General features: G+C 48.9%; 1 protein-coding gene and 3 long non-coding RNA genes across 5 annotated transcripts in view; 2 read left to right on the forward strand and 2 right to left on the reverse strand.

The window, feature by feature from the left end:
- LOC116184592 (uncharacterized) overlaps positions 1-11,736 on the reverse strand; it is a 69,311-nt gene extending 57,575 nt beyond the window's left edge. The window contains exons 1-3 of the mRNA XM_077790426.1: positions 11,733-11,736; positions 11,475-11,688; positions 2,942-2,992 (exon numbers count right to left, since the gene is read on the reverse strand). Coding sequence (XP_077646552.1) covers positions 2,942-2,992; positions 11,475-11,688; positions 11,733-11,736 — 269 coding nt within the window. The remainder of the gene's footprint in view (positions 1-2,941; positions 2,993-11,474; positions 11,689-11,732) is intronic.
- On the forward strand, positions 4,343-10,398 carry LOC144248192 (uncharacterized). 2 transcript variants are annotated; one of them, XR_013341586.1, is made up of 4 exons: positions 4,343-4,421; positions 5,467-5,612; positions 6,088-6,179; positions 10,279-10,398. It is a non-coding gene; the product is annotated as an uncharacterized LOC144248192 (long non-coding RNA). The 2 variants fall into 2 exon arrangements; XR_013341585.1 differs by lacking the exon at positions 4,343-4,421 and having other exon boundaries at positions 5,465-5,612.
- Positions 11,737-11,743: 7 nt separating the features above from the next.
- Positions 11,744-13,142, reverse strand: LOC144248191 (uncharacterized). The gene is made up of 2 exons (XR_013341584.1): positions 12,702-13,142; positions 11,744-12,405 (listed from the first exon to the last, which is right to left on the reverse strand). It is a non-coding gene; the product is annotated as an uncharacterized LOC144248191 (long non-coding RNA).
- Positions 13,143-14,309: 1,167 nt separating this feature from the next.
- On the forward strand, positions 14,310-15,549 carry LOC116184593 (uncharacterized). Its single transcript, XR_004149353.2, has 2 exons — positions 14,310-14,398; positions 14,706-15,549. It is a non-coding gene; the product is annotated as an uncharacterized LOC116184593 (long non-coding RNA).
- Positions 15,550-15,700: the final 151 nt, after the last annotated feature.

A 15,700-nucleotide genomic window follows, 5' to 3' on the forward strand; every position in this document is an offset into this window, starting at 1 on the left:
CTATCCACGTCATCAATTGTCACCGGTTGTGAGGGCAGAGAGGCTGGGCAGAATTAGACCCGCTGTCCCCCTCCATCCTCTCACTATTTTACCGGTCCCCTTTTAGAGAAACGCATGCGGAGCAAAGATACGGAATTGTCGATGCCATCGACAGGTACTTAAAAATCACTTCGTGTTATCCAGAGGTGTACCTTCCCCCCGCCTCTTAGATGGAGGGGGAGGTTGCTGGGAGCGACACCTGCTGCCGCTCACGGGTGCCGCCTCAATAAAACAAAAACAAAAACAAAAACAAAACCACACGTGTCGTGGCAGCGCGGTCCGACTTCCCCACCCTCGCTGTTTTTTTCTCCTCCTGTGAATGTGACACCTGTTTAGAAAGTGGGACAGGATCGGAAGCATCACCCATCCCTCAGGGCGACCCCCCGAAGGCGGTGGGAGACAGGCAACACGCTGGAAAATCAGCGGAAAACTCGTGAAATGGCTAATCTGCCGAAAATTCGGCCACCGGGGCGCTCTCAGGAGGAGCACTTCTTTATTTTATTTTTCGCTCTTCCCATGCTAAGGGCAAAAAGGTAATTTTGATAGCCCACTTCCAAGTCGGCTTCTCTACCTTGCACACTTTAGGACTCATGTTTTATTCCGACTTTCCCCTACTTTGAAAAGGTTGATGAGGTAAGGATCCAGTGATACTGCTGATGTCGGGAGAAATGCAGATTGGGAAACCTAAATGCTTCAAACAGACATGAGTCTAAACATGGAAATCGCCGTTGATGGAGTCAGTCTGTTCCTGAGAAAGTGAAGAAGCACCGAATTAAATTGCTAAGAAAGGAAAACAAAAGTTTCTACAGTGTAACTACATTACTTCACCTAGCCTATTACCTTTCAGATGACATCTTGAAAGAAGGCAGAATTAGTACAACCTCTATATTGAAAAATTTGCTGTGTTTAGGCCAGTAAATCTGGACTGATTTTAAAAGGCTTTTTCATCCTCCGAATCAAATGGAGTCATTGTTAATTAGATGTTTTCTGTTAACAATGTCGCTATTCCCTTCATTAGATACTCACACACTTAATAAACTTCTTAGCATCTGGACCATCAGTTTTGGTGGGGGGGAGGTTGGGATATTTTTTGGTTGGTTGGTTTTTGCGGGGGGGGGGGGGGGGGGGGCTGTAGCCCAGGCTGAAGAGGATTCCACTCTTGTACTCTTATTTTTATTTTCAGGGCGCATGTCATTTATTTTGCCCATTGGAATGCCTCTTATGGAGATTTCTAGAGGTTATCAGTATTCCTGAAGGGTCTGTGTGAAGAGGGAGCCTCGCGGTCCTACTCTCCCGGGAAGAAGCCTGTCAGTGATCTCCGCTGGGATGGCAAGCATTCCCAACCAGGACAGGCGGAGTTCGGAGTGCTGATCCCCTTCAAAGGGTCACTGGGGCCCTCTCGCCCTTCTGGAGACACCACCAAAGGGAGACGTAAGTTTGGAGGAGAGGGGGAGGAAAAAGAGTAATGTCATTTCCACCTGGTAGCTCGGGAAGTTGGCAAACAAAAGAAAACCCGCAGCTCCAGCAACTCGGGCTCTCCAGCTCGTAGTGAGAGGCATATCGGGGGCGTTTCTCGGACTAAGCGTTTGTTACAGGTGTGCTTTCACCTGCCCGGCAGACCTGAAGGGAGAAGACTTATCCATCTGCCCCTGCTAGCTCTCGGCGCTTAGCAGCCCGCAGCAAAGCCCAAGCGTGACGAAAAGAACACGAGCGGCATCCCTGTTTGCGATAGGACGGGAGATTATCAGCCCGCGGTACGGGCGATGCGTGCTGCCTAAGGGGCTCCGCAGTTTATTGACGGAGGAGCACGGAGATACGCTGGGTGAGCTAACCCTTCCCTGGGCTGGCAGGAGAAACCAGGGACGTACTGTTTAATTATGTAGAGCCTAATAGCAGGTGGGTTTTTGCCATGTGTTTCGCTTCTAAACCGGCGACCTCTTCAGATTCTCCCCGGGAACGCTGCGTGCCATTTAAGCCTGTCTTCATCCTACTTAGACAGATTTAACCGTGTGCTTCATGTGTCTCTCTCCCTATATTGGCTCAAAATAAACGGATCATGAATGTAAAACTATCCCCCCAAGACATATGACTAAGAATTGTCAAGGAGACTTTGGTCCACTATCTGTGTCTATTATGCCAGTCACTCATCATGATCCCTTGTGGTGTGTCATACGTCATGATGACACTGATTCATGACACAGTTTAATGTTATTCGGGGATGCTCCGGCATAGCACAGGATCCTGCCTCCACCCCTCACTTTTGTAGCCAGTTACAAATGCACCCTTTACAACGTCTCCAAAGGATCATTGCACAGCCTAAATTAAAAGTCACCATCCTAAATGCTTTCTGGTCAAATGTGCACGGCTCGAGGTTTCTAGGTATTTTCCTGTTTAGGAGTTGTTTTGCCAGTCGTCTCTGCCTAGTTTTTGCCTCGTATCCTTCAGTGACTGTCTTGACCCTCCCTCCACTCCAGCCTGGGGCTAAAGGGCAGTTCCAGTTTATCTCGGGGAACTTTGCCTCCAGCCTTGTTTTAGGCGTTCGGCACTCCTGACATTAAACTGAAAAAGATGCCTGTCCACGCATGAGCTATCTATTCCCCTCGTGGGAGAAAGTAAGAATCTCCATGCTGAGCACAGACGGGAGAGGCCAGTGGGCGGCCGGAGTGCGGCGAGAAGCGGGGGGTGGGTGAGGACGCAAATTCGCCACTCTCTACCTCCATGCATACTCAGCAAGGGGAAAACCCCGAGCTCTGAGGCTGTGCGTAGCAGCATGTGGGGGACGGTGCAATCTCTGGGCTCTGGCTGCGGGGCTGCAGAAGGGGTGCGAACAATAGCGACTGCAACACCTGCGACCCATCATGGTAGTGGAATATGTACAGTAAAATGGAGTAGTTGCTCTTACCGCTTCCAGAGGGAGCTCAAAGCTGGAAAATCAAGGTTAGAGTCCTCCAAACTGTAAATATTTTCCACAGGGCACGTTCACAGTGCAGGCAGATAGACAGGGAGAAAAGAGAGAGAGAAAGAGAGAGAATTATTCGTTTGTCTCAAAAGGGACTTCAAGATTCATTTAACATCACGTGATTAGGGATAAAGAGTCTTTCAACGTGTCATCATCTGTTTAGCTACAGCACGGGGCTGAAAAACTTTCACCTGTGCACGATGGGAAGAAACACGAGGGTGGTGCATGGTCAGCAGGGATCCGAGGTGCAATAATTAATTCATTGCAGACCACAGGGCTCTTTAGTAAGTACATAAACTCTCTCTGGAAATAGGGATCTATTTATGCACGTCCACGTAAGGATCTCACGCGTGTTGCGGTGGAAGTTGTTTGGCTGCATGTGAGAACTGGTATTTCACCTGTCTCCAGGATTTCGGGGCTTGGGCTCGTTTTATATGCCCCAGCGTCAGCCTCTAGCATGGGACATTCACCTTGCTCTGCATGTTTTCCCTCCATGTGATTCCACGCGTGTTTGTGTCACACATTATTAAATGCAGACAATCCCACTCAGCGGTTCACAGCTCACCAGCGGCTGACACTAAAAATTTAATGCTGACTTGGAAATGCCACACACAACTTATGAAGTGTGACAAGCGTGCAAGAGTGGCTGGGATTTGGGTCTGGGCAGAGAGATTATTCTATAGGGCGCTGAGCTAGACCAGTGCTCAAGAGGTAAAAACCTACCTTCACCCTCATCCTCACCCTCATACTCCTCAGCCTCATCCTCCAGCCTGCTTCGTGCCCACCCCGTGCCCAGCCTGAATCTCAGCTCACACGCACAGACACTCGCACAAGCGATACCTGCCTCCTGTTCCACCCAGGAGGAGCTTCCTCGCTCACCATCTCTCCTCCCACACTCTTTCCCCGGGAAGGCTCCCTGCCCCTTCGGTCCCCAGGACTCCGTACAGTATCACAATCTGCATATAAACCACCGGGAACAAGCGACAGGTTCGTTTGCTTCCGGGAAAACAAAAAAGGGAAAATATATAGATGAACCCAGCTTTATTGCTCTGTTAGCAGCGACACAGCCCGCACTTGTAAAAGGCGGGGGAAAAGAAGACATTGCGTTACTGAGTCGCCACCACCCCCCTGACAAGTCATTAAGCCTCTAACCCCCCACCGCCCCCGCAATTAATGGCACCTCGCGAGGGTGCTGCTCACACTCAAATAGGGCTGAAAATTAAGGGATCCTATTGATTCCCAGCGGGTGCCCTGGATGGGGAGTTCCACTCAGACGGCTCCGAAAGCGTCGCAGGTCCGGGGCCAGCTGCAGAAGCGGAGAGGAGCAGGGGCGGGGGGCGGAGTGGCTCGAAGCGGCGCGGAGGGAGTGCGCACCCGCGGAGCGGCCAGGGGCGGATAGCGACGGAAAGCCGCTTCGACCTGGGTATGACCCTCGGTGCGCGACGCCTACTTGGGCTGCCAAAGCTTTTTCCTTTCTCTATTTTTTTCCCCTGAATTCCTCACCCCTCACTGGTGTCTTGACCCACAGCACAGTCCAGCAAACAATTCTGTTTATGTCCTTTACAATAGCAATTTTATGCGGTACAATGCGACACATACAGCAATGAATATGCATAGAGAACTGCGAGGGGACATGAATGCGTACGGCGAAATGCTACCTTCCCTACCTGTCCCTTTTTTAGCTACTTTGAACAAAAGGCGTCGCAGATGCATTTTGTGGCACTGAATTAATTCCAGATATTTGGTACACAAACTTAGCGAGCCCAAAGGAGATTAATTTTCCAGAGTAATCCAATTAAATGATTTTTAAACTAATCTTTTTGGGGGGAAAAATAGTGCAAGGCTAAAGAGGAAAATCGGTTTTATGACAGTGATTTATTGCACCAGTTTGGTCTACAGAAAGATGCTATCCTTTATTTTCCCTCCCACTGTGAAGTCGCAAATATACTCTGGCAAATATACATGTATATATGGCTGAATTTATTTTATTTTATATTTTATTTTTATTTTATTTTATGGAAAGAGTACCATCCAGGCGAAAATCTTGCCCTTAAGGTCCAAGGAAGGGAGTTTGGTTGTTCTTAGACTTTTTAAAGGGCTAATAGATTTATGGTCTCTTTTCCGACGCCCATCCAGAGTAATTAGCACATATGTTCTAAATAGATGATAGTTTTGTGAGCAATAAAGCAATTATCCGTCGCTAGAGCTGACAGTTCCTCCAAATAAGCTCCAACCGGCAGGTAATTGGAGAAGTCATTTCAGCTTCATTGTCTGCAATTAGTCCTGCTAAACTATTACACCCAAACTACCTGGTTTGATGTTTATTTATTCATTTCTATTTGCATTTACAAATGTTTACTAAGTCACGCTTAACTTTTTCAGGAGAAGAGCATCTCTGGGGCTTCTTGGGGAGGTAGGGAGGGAGGCTGAGGGGGTTTTGTTAAGGTTTTTTCTCCTTTTGCATGTAGGACAGCAACTCTCTCAGTAGTGCTAGAGGGCTCAGTCGTGTACAAACACCTGTCCACTCTGCTGAGCCGAGGAGATAAAACTGTAAAACTGTATTTTCCTGACCGGTGCAACCAAGACAGAGGCGAAGGCAGTGGGGAGGAAGGAGGTGGGTAATTCTGCTAAGGAAAAAAAAAAAAAAAAAAAAAAAAAAAAAAAAAAAAAACACACAAAAAGAGAGAGAAAGAAAAAAGCCCCACATAAAAAGCCCCACATTTTCCACCTGAGCTCTACCTCTGTGTCTGTGTGAGTGTCTGTGAGTGTGAATGTGAATGTGTGCGTGTCCCCAGCCGTGCCTGGGGACACGGTGTCTCCCTGCCCTTTCCTATGGCATTTGAGGATAGGGAAAGATCTGTGGGTCGAGGGAGCCTTTTTCTGTCCACCTCCCACAACTGCCGCCTCCTCGGGGCTGAAAAAATTAAACAAGGCGATGGGGGCTGAGGACTTGTGCACAGTGAGTGGAAAAAATGTGTTAAACATCAGTTTGACGCCCCATCGGAGCTTCAAAACATACACCGCCTGGATTTCTTCTACTTAATTTAATCCTTATTGCACTGTGTTTCTTCTCGCCATCTATTTACCAGAAGTTCCAGCAAAACGTACCTCGAGAGAGAAGGAGGGAGGTGACACACGATGGCGGGAGGAGGACTTCATTTGAACCTCCAGACTTAAGCAGGTATTTAGCAGGGAGGTACTCCAAGGAGTTTGAAGTAAGTCTCTTAAGCCATAACTTCTGCCCAGGACTTGAGCTGCTCCTGGAGTGGAAAAGATTTGTGTGTCGGGATGGGAACTAGTAACCTTAGCAACAAAGTAGTCACATGAAGGAATTTACAGCAAAAGCATCCCAAACTGAGAAAGAAACGCCAATTTCTGAGCTGCTAGAAAGGAAGAGATAGTGCCCTGGATTGAGCCTCTAGAAGAAAACTTTCTATTTGACAGAGCTCCCCAAGTTTACCCACCTCTATTTTTTTTTCCTTAACGCATCCAAAAAAAAAAAAAAAAAAAAAAAAGAAAAAAAGAAAAGGAAAAAAAAAAAAAAAGCAGAAACACAAGCCTTTGGCAAGAGGATTCCCAGGAACCTGCGCACACCTCCGTCGGTGCCTGACCGATGTGCGGAGTTGGTTACCCGCCACAGGGCGAATGTTTCTTGGGGTTACCCACTCCCAGCGGCCGGGACTGTCTTTCAGTCCAGGTATCCGCAATAAGTGAAAATTACGAAAATCCAGGAGTCTGAGGGTGAGAGGGAAAATAGTGTCTGATCGACTCTCCGTGTTACAACTCCGAGCATCACTCGTCAAAAAAGGTCCTCACAGCTCGGGCACCGGGAAGGGGTGTCTGAGATGCTGGTCGCTCCCCACCCCCAGACCACCTAGCCCCAGGCAGGAGCACCCTGGCGCGGGGGCGAAGGGAGGAGGGACAGGGCATGCCTGTGTCTCCGCCGAGTCGCAGGGTGCGCGCATAGCAGGACTCAGCTACAGAGGGCTGCTCACGCTGGTCCTCGTCTGGCGCACTCAAGGGCACGCACCCCTTCGGCCAGGCAGCCCAGCGCAAAAGCATTTTCGCAGCTCCCAGAGCACACATACAGTTGTTTTTGTTGGGTGGCTTGTGGGTTGTTTTCTTTTTTTTTTTTTTTTTCATTTTCCATTACGAGCGATTAGATGGTCTCTATTCAAAGTTGCTGATCCAGAGAGAAAATAGGAGTAGATAAAAGGAGATTTCAAGAGACCTCCTCGTCCCTTTCACACCAACCTGAGCCCCAGAATAGTCAAGGATCAACTCGGACAAAAGCCCTTTCCCTTTCAGCTTCAGAAGATTCGGTGGAAGGGGTTAACAATAAAACATATAACTCTAGACCCGTTTGATAGGATCAGGCAATTTTGTGTAACTTATTAACGACACTGTTGGATATGTCTGGGTTTAACCCCTAGAAACGTGTGAAGAATTATATATTTTTTTAAATATTCAAAAGCCTTTGTGCGGTAAGAAAATGTAGCAGTCATTTATAGCTTTTGTATTGAGCTGGAGCGATCTACTGTGTTTATTCTGTTTCGTTTAAACTTTATTGAAAGCGCACCCCCGTCCTCCCCACGCAGACAGAATATGCCGTAATAAACATATCTTGCTCCTGACAGTTCCAATAGAAATGCTAAGGTTTATTACTCAGATCAATTTCTAATGAATAAATATGATTATATCGCTACTACTGTAGCATTGCTGAGTATTTCCCAGCAAACATACTTTTGCACAGTTTTATCTCGGATGCAGGGGAGAAAGTGACATAAAATAATTAAACATCTTGGAGCCGGTCTCTGGTCTGTGGAAAGTTCAGCCCAAATCTAGTCCTGACTGACTAATGCCCTCAGCTAGAAAAAAAAAATGGAATGTCTGACAGGTAACTGTTAAGGAAATTATTATATACTGCCATCGACAGCGTAGTCAGGACAATATCACGACTTTACACACTCGTTTCCAAACGTCAGCTTTTCGCCAAAATCTCCAGCCCAATTCAGAATCATAAAAACACCAAATTCAGCCCTAACAGAAGCAGAAAGCACAAAATACAGTCAGAGCTGTTCAGTGCAAAGCGTTATGCTTGTGGCTTTTGTAAAATTTTGTTTCTCTTGGCTTCAGCGCTCTGATCACCGTAGCTTTATTTGTGCCGAATGTAAATGTTTGGTCCTGGATTCATGAGTGTGTTGAAAATTATTCGCAGATTTTCATTATACAGGAAGGTTTGATCTGCATCCAAAGGTCATCAGTTTCTGTCCGTGAAGCTCTACTTGGGAATTGCTATGTTTCTTTGTGCTGTTAGAAAAGTGGCCTTCGCTTTGGGTGCCTTCTCTCCCGTTCTCTCAAAGACACCTTTTTTGTGTTGTGTGGTTGTTATTTGGGATTCTGTGATTTTTAGTTTTGCTTTTGGTTCGGTTTTTACTTCTAGGCACAGGTTTAAATTTTTTTTTTCTTTTTTTAATTTGAGAAAAAAGGCTGACTGTTGGGTGCTCAGGCGTTTCTGTAGGGATAACGAGTGCCTGCTTCCTGGTTGGAACTGGAGCCCGGTACTTTAGAGCGCTAACAAATGACAAACCCCGGCTCGGCGCGGACCCGCTGCCGAGGAAGCTGAGGGAACGGCAGTTGCTTTCTCGAGGGCGTGGCGGGGGGAGTTGCGAGGGCCGCTCTCACACTGCTTTTTTGCCAATCCCTTCTGAAATCATTCCAGGGAAGCAGGCGGTGTGTGCGGAAGGGAAGGGCGGTCGCGCCTCTGGGTTAAACACACGCGGAAGGCGAGGAAAAGTGGGCACACCTCGGCGGGGTGGGACACACAACACCTCATGGGTTGCCAGACCCACTACGATGAGCAGCAGCTCTGGATACCGTGGTGATGTCAGCTGTGACCCCAAGATGATGTTTCGCAGAAGAGCTGGGAGGAAAGAGTACGCTCCGAAGAGTGGCGGTTTTGTTGGGGTTTTTTTAATAAGTAAATAAGGAAGGTTATGCATGATGGCGTGGCCCGAGGCATGTGCGGCAGACGGGCGGAGGGGGAGCTGAGCAGGGAAAGGTGGAGGGCCTTGTTTCCCAAGCCCAGTCGCCTTCGGTGGGACGTAATGAAACGTCCTGGCCGACAGGCTAGGGTGACTGTGACAGGGATACCAGGAGCTAGGAGACACCCACCCGGAATGTCTAGGGCGGGATGGGCAAACCCTCGGCGTCGGGCTTCCTTTAGAAAGCGAGCAGGGCTGGCACAAAGCGTCCCAGAGTGCGTCCTTCAGGACAGCTGCGGGTGCGAGCAGCACAGAACGCCCGGGAGGAGCTAGCCGCACTTATTCACATCTCCCCGCGGTGATGCCACTCACCGGAGACAACCTGCCCAGGACAGGAGGTGACCGCGGCTCATCCAGAAGCACCACCTCCCGCACACACACCATATGTTGCGTTCCTCAAAAACTTAGTTATCCTTCAGGTCTGGCTTGGGTGAAGGCAGGAAAAAGGAAGGAAAAAAGAAAGAGAGAAAAAAGACAAATGGAGAGGCAAATGCTGTGAGGAAAAGCCCCAGCATTGCTGATGGGAAATGAGGCCTGGCTTGGTGTCACCAGTTGTGGAGGCCTGGAACAGCACTACCATCCCCAGCCTGGCTGGGGGGTGCCCGGGGAGCAGCAGGGCTGGGATGCACAGTGAAGACTGTCCAGGTCTGACCGTTCACATCTGCTTTGCAATAGGCCCGGCCCAGGAGAAAGGTCACCCGAAGAACCCAGCCGAGGGAGGACGGTGGTGCTGGGGGAAACCCCAGTACAACATTCCGGTTTTACAGCTTGTAGGTGCCCACAGGTCAGAACTGAGGACAACCGAATGTACTAAAAATTGAATGCAAGAATGAATTTTTTTTTGTAGGTCAAAGCTGTTCACTTCACCCTGTGTAAGTGTGCACATACTGTCTTCCATTCACCCCACTCTGTAGGTGTGTGCATATATATGTGTATATAGGTATGTACGTCCCCGTGTGTGTGAGTACTTTTTTAAATGTGTGTGTCTGTGCGTGCCTGTATATATTTTTTTTTTATTTATTTATTTATTTATGTAGTTCCTTGTGGAGCTTGGCAGCTGAAGAAGGCACTTACTTGTTTAGGAAAACATAGGCTATGTATCCGAGCTCAAAATAATAATACCATCAACTGGGTTTTATATTATACTATAACCCCTCAACCCACCTCCCTCCCTGGCAGAAACAGCCTGTAAAAGTTGTCACCACTAATCTCCAGAAGAACTTTTTCTTTCTGCAGGGGACGAGAGAGGAACCAGTGCCATTCCGGGTTGTGTTACACGAGGGAGGAGACGGGGGTGGAGAAGAGAGATACAGAACGGAGAGGAAAAAACAAACAAATAAAAACAACCAAAACCACCCCCTAAAGCCTCCCAAAACTCTCCCACCTTCAGATCCCAGCCTTGGACCCTGGCCTGGGGAAAGTAGCATCTAGTATGACAGAGGGAAAATTAAGTCTCCAAGTTCCCAGCTCCACCTCCTTTACACATTCCAGATCCACAGAGGTTAAAAACGGAATCAAAGTTCATTTCCCAATTAAATGTGAGTTGTGACCATTTTAAAGTATCCCTGTAATTTGTCGAGGAGAGGAAATGCCTCTCGTCGCCTGAACTGTGCTTTAACCTGGTCAACACAGGCACGAAACTTTTATTGATGGGCGCCCAGAGTCTCGTCTCCCCTCCCTAACAGGCTACTGCACAGCCACAGGACGTCGGAGATGGGTTTAACTCGGGACTCCTGCAAATTTCACTAGCCCTTCACCCCTCGGTTATTTCTCAAACCACGTTTAGAAATTGCTTTCCCTCAGCACAGAGCGAATGAAAACCACCAAGCGTTTCCAGCCAGACGAAGGAAAAAAATTTCTCCCCACCGCACAACCCCCGCTGCCCAGACCAGCGTAGTCTGAGCATGTTTAGGCTCCTTCTGTATTACAATTGTGCCCAGCCCGGCTGGGAAACATCTGATTACTGCCCCTGTAATCTGTTGACACTATCACCCAGACAAACAAGCTGCCATCGATCTTTTCATTAGGTGATCAAATAACAAACAAAGCAGGTGAAAGAGAAGAACGTTGGAATGCTTGCACATCCCCAGCCCGGCGCCCTGCGGCTGCAGCTGGTCCTGGGACCTGAGATCGGTGCCTGCGTGGGTCACCTCTGTGAGACACGCTCGTTATCTGGGGAGGGGAGCAGTGGAAATACCCACACATGTTTCTATAGGGGGAAAGGGGAACGAAAAGGAGGAGGGAGAAAAAATCTCGGACAGAATAAGGACCGGGTGCCTTTCACTCCTCCCAAATGCCGGAATGCCCAAATGACGCCAAGGGAGGAGGTGGCCCGGGGGGGCAGGATTGGGAAAGGTCTCCCTGCCAAGTGTCGTGGCCTCACTCCCCTCCCTCTGTCCCGAAACCACCCGAGGAAGGAAGCGGCGACTTGCCTGGGGTGGCCCGGGGAGTCAGGGCCGTCGGCAGGGTGCCCGGTCCGGGAGGAGCTGGGCTGCGGCTGCTGGGTCCGTCCACCTTCTCTCAGGCTTTCTGTCTGTGTCTGTGTCTGTGTCTCTGCCTCTGTCTCTCTCTCTCTCCCTCTCTCTCTCTCTCTCTCTCTTCCCCCCCCCCCCCCCCCCCCCCGCGTGCTTTGCTCTGCCTCTTTTACTCCCTGTCTCTTCACAGTCTGGGGAGTAAAATCTAGATGATACACATACGGAGCTTGCTTTTTTGTCCTGTTTAATCTTATTCGTTTCACCTTTTCACTGATCAAGAGACAGGACGGAGACTTTATTTGGAAAGAGCGAGAGAGAGGAAAGAAGCCTACTGTTGCATAGTCAATAACATCCTTTTTATCAATGCAACATACAACAGAGACGGCTTGGCCAAGGGCCTCATTGAAAATCTCTTCATTATTTCGGGACAAAATCAAGCGTTTATTCTGATCTTAGAAATGATGAAGGAATCTTTTCTTCAGGAGGCTCCCAGCCTTAGATTTCAGAGTTGACAGGGAAAGAAAAAAAAATATAATGATCACTATACATCAAATCTGAGGGGCTTGGTTTTTTCTCTCTACTTTTAATTAAAGCAACATCACTTTACAAAAATAAATAGTAACAATAAAACTTCTGTCACCTATTTAATTCACTTTCCTTCTGTAGGTCTTCCATCCAGATTCTAATCTGATTATAAACTTTAATGGGAGGTAAGAGAAAAATATAGTGGTGAGTAGAGGGGCTTGGGGTGTTAGTTTTGGTGGGATTTTTTATTGCGGGGAGAAGCTGTTCAGTTTTTACAGTCTGCTTCTTCTTTGTCACATTCAGTCTTTCGAACCCAAGGCAAATTTCAGATCGCTGACAAAAGGGAAGCTGCCGATAAGGCTGGCTTGTGAGAGAGACAGAAATTGAAAAGAAGAAGGTCTTCTCCGCAGTTTAGTTTTCTATTGAAAACAATTGTTTTTAAAAAAGCAGAAATGCATTTTTTGTTAAATCGGGGATGGGGTGGAAGGCCGCGGAATGGCTTCCCGGGCTCCCCCGGGCCGACGGCTCCGTGCCCACTAGATGGCAGCCGGAGCCAGCGATTCCTGCTCGCCGGGGCCGGAGCCGCGCCGGGCCGCGGAGGGGAGCCGAGGGGCAGGAGAGGGACCGACAGCCCACCACCCCCCCGCGCATCCTCCTCACCCGCCTGCGTAGGGAGAGCAGGAGACCCTGGGGAGGGGATGAAGCGAAGGACATTGCGTGCAGGACCGTTTGGGGTTGTTGTGACTGCTCACACACTCCCAAAATAAAATTAAAGGGTAGGGGTGAAACCCCCGCGAGAAGCGTGGAACCCTGCGGGGTTGCAGGTGGACATGTTAGGTGAGGAATGAGGGGGTGAGGGGCGAGGGACAGGCTGCAAAAATAGCCCTAAGTGGGATGGGAACATATGGGGATTTGAATACGTGTGTGGACTCGAGCGCGTGTGTGTGCAGGGGTGTGCATATACGGGTGCCTGCTCCTCCGTGCAGCGCGCGTGTTTCCTTCTCATCATTAAAAACCCTGGAGTGGCTTTTGCAACGGGAAAGTGGAAGGCAAATCCCTATTTCAGATCTGTAGTGGGGAAAAAAAGACCAAAAAAAAATTCCCCCCCCCAAAAAAAAAAAAAAAGAAAAAAACAAACACAAAAAAACCCCAACCCACACTAACTTTTCACAGGGAGCCCATATCGTGTCCTTTTATATGCACCTTTCTACCTTTCGCAATGCATCCTCCTCTGTGTGATGGGGTGGGGAGGTGGGGAGTAGAGGGGCCATAGATGACCCATACTACTCAGGTCTCAAAGTAAATAGCAGCACAGGGGGATCTCAGTGTAAACTGTGCTTGTCAGAAGAATCTCCTCTCTCCCTCCCTTCCTCCCCCCTCCCCTTCTCCCCTCCCTTCCCCATCCCATTCAGTAGGTAGCAGAGAATGTTTTTTTAATTTAAATTTTTAAAAATTAAGAGATAGAAGAGAAGGAGAAAGAGAAGGAGAAGGAGAAGGAGAAGGAGAAGGAGAAGGAGAAGAGAAAGAGAAAGAGAAAGAGAAAGAGAAAGAGAAAGAGAAAGAGAAAGAGAAAGAGAAAGAGAAAGAGAAAGAGAAAGAGAAAGAGAAGAAAGAGAGAAAGAGAGGGAGAAAGAGAGGGAGAAAGAGAGAAAGAGAAAGAAAGAAAGAAAGAAAGAAAGAAAGAAAGAAAGAAAGAAAGAAAGAAAGAAAGAAAGAAAGAAAGAAAGAAAGAAAGAAAGAAAGAAAGAAAGAAAGAAAGAAAGAAAGAAAGAAAGAAAGAAAGAAAGAAAGAAAGAAAGAAAGAAAGAAAGAAAGAAAGAAAGAAAGAAAGAAAGAAAGAAAGAAAGAAAGAAAGAAAGAAAGAGAAAAGCGCGGAGGGGGTGGGAGCTGGGGGGTAACCAATGGAGTGAAGGAGGCTTGGCTAACCTTAGCCTCCCAATTTCTCTCCCCCCAGTTCAGGGCTCTGACCAGTCAGTCGCCTTTGATTATCAGTTGCCAGCAGCCCTTCTCTTGGGTCCTTGACACGAGCTCCATATAAGGCAGCTATCTCCATAGAAACGTGTCAGTTTCAATAGTAGTGTCAAAGTTCACTATATACAGACATTCGCGCAGATCCCCCTTTCGGAAACATTGCTTCGCTAGGCTCACCGTTTAAACGCATTCATTTTTTGGGTCTCTCTCTCTCCCTCTCTCTCCCTCTCTCCCCCTCTCTCCCTCTCTCCCCCCCCTTCTCTTTCTTGCATATTCTATTAGTTGTGTGCCCCCCCTTCATCTCCCTCTTCTCCTTCCTTTTCTTCTTTTTTCCACCCTTCCTCCTTGTGTCTTTCGCTTCATTCCTGCAGGAGAAGAGGAGAGAGGTGAAACTGAAAAAAAAAAAAAAAAACAAACTCGGAAAGAAAGAAAGAAAAAAGGGGGAAAGGAGAGAGAGAGAGAAACAGGGGGGAGGGGGAAAGTCCGGAGAGAGAGAGAACGCGTTCACATCTTAATACCGTTATTATTTTAACCATTCTTGCCTATTTTTTAATTTTGGGGGTGGGCTTCTTTTCTGGGTGATGAGTTTTTACACGAAATATTTTTTTTAAGCAACTAAACAAACAAACAAAAAGAATCTTTTTGGGACTATTTCCACCGATTTTCTTCCTTTTTTTTTTTCCTCGCAACCAGTATCGTGCGCTCTCACAGAAGAACACCGAAACGGCAAGAAAGAGAAGAGGATTTATTTACCGACCTACTTTGGATCTCTCTTTTTCCTGCAAGTGTCGTTATTATTCCCGTTCTCTATTTTTACACTTCGCCGTGAATTCGTCTCCTCTGCGAATTTAGTCACATCCGATTTTTTTTCTGCGATTTAAAAAAAAAAAAAAAAAAAAAAAAAAAAAAAAAAAAAAGGCGAGAGAGAGCGCGAGCGAGCGAGAGAGACAGAGAGCGAGAGAGAGCAGCTCGGGAGAGAAAGAGCAGCGACCGGCAACCTCCTCCTCCTCCTTCCCTGCCGCCGCGACAGGAGATCAAACTGCCTCAGCTCCCTGCCCGCCTCCGCCGAGCTCCCCGGCTCCACCGCCCTGAATGGCTGACGGCGCACTGCCCTGGACCTGGCCCCCGGACACCTCCATACTCTGATCGCCGACGAGCGGCTCCTCTCTCGACCTCCCGCCTCCCCGAGAGCCCACACCGGCACCGGCGGCAGCGACAGCGGCAGCAGCCTCCGCGGGAGCGGCGGCGGCCGAGCCCCGGCGGCGACGAGCGGCGAGCGGCGACCTCCTCCTCCTCCTCTTCCTTCCCCTCCTCCTCCTCCACCTCCTCCTCCTTTTCCTCCTCCTCCTCCTCGGCGGCGCCGCGGCTTCCTCTATGCCTGCACATCCTCCGCGCTCGTAGCGCCCGGACCGCGTGTGCCTGTGCCCGTGCGTGTGTGCGTGTGCGCGAGTGGGGAGCCGTGTGCCGGGCATCTGCGCGCGTGTCTGCCTGCGTGTGCGTGTCCGGCGTGTTACTCTCCTGAATGCCTCTCCCGACAGCCTTGTTTGCCGTTTCTGATTTTGCAACTTGAAGTGGCGGCGGGGGGGGGGGGGGGGGGGGGGAGGGCGAGGAGAGGCAGTGAGAGCCGGGGAGAGCGGGAGCAGAGGGGAGAAGCGGTCAGGCGGGGGTATTTTAAAGAGGGGGGAGCG

The sequence above is a fragment of the Lonchura striata genome, chromosome Z (genome assembly GCF_046129695.1).
Source record: "Lonchura striata isolate bLonStr1 chromosome Z, bLonStr1.mat, whole genome shotgun sequence".
Taxonomy (NCBI): Eukaryota; Metazoa; Chordata; class Aves; order Passeriformes; family Estrildidae; genus Lonchura; species Lonchura striata.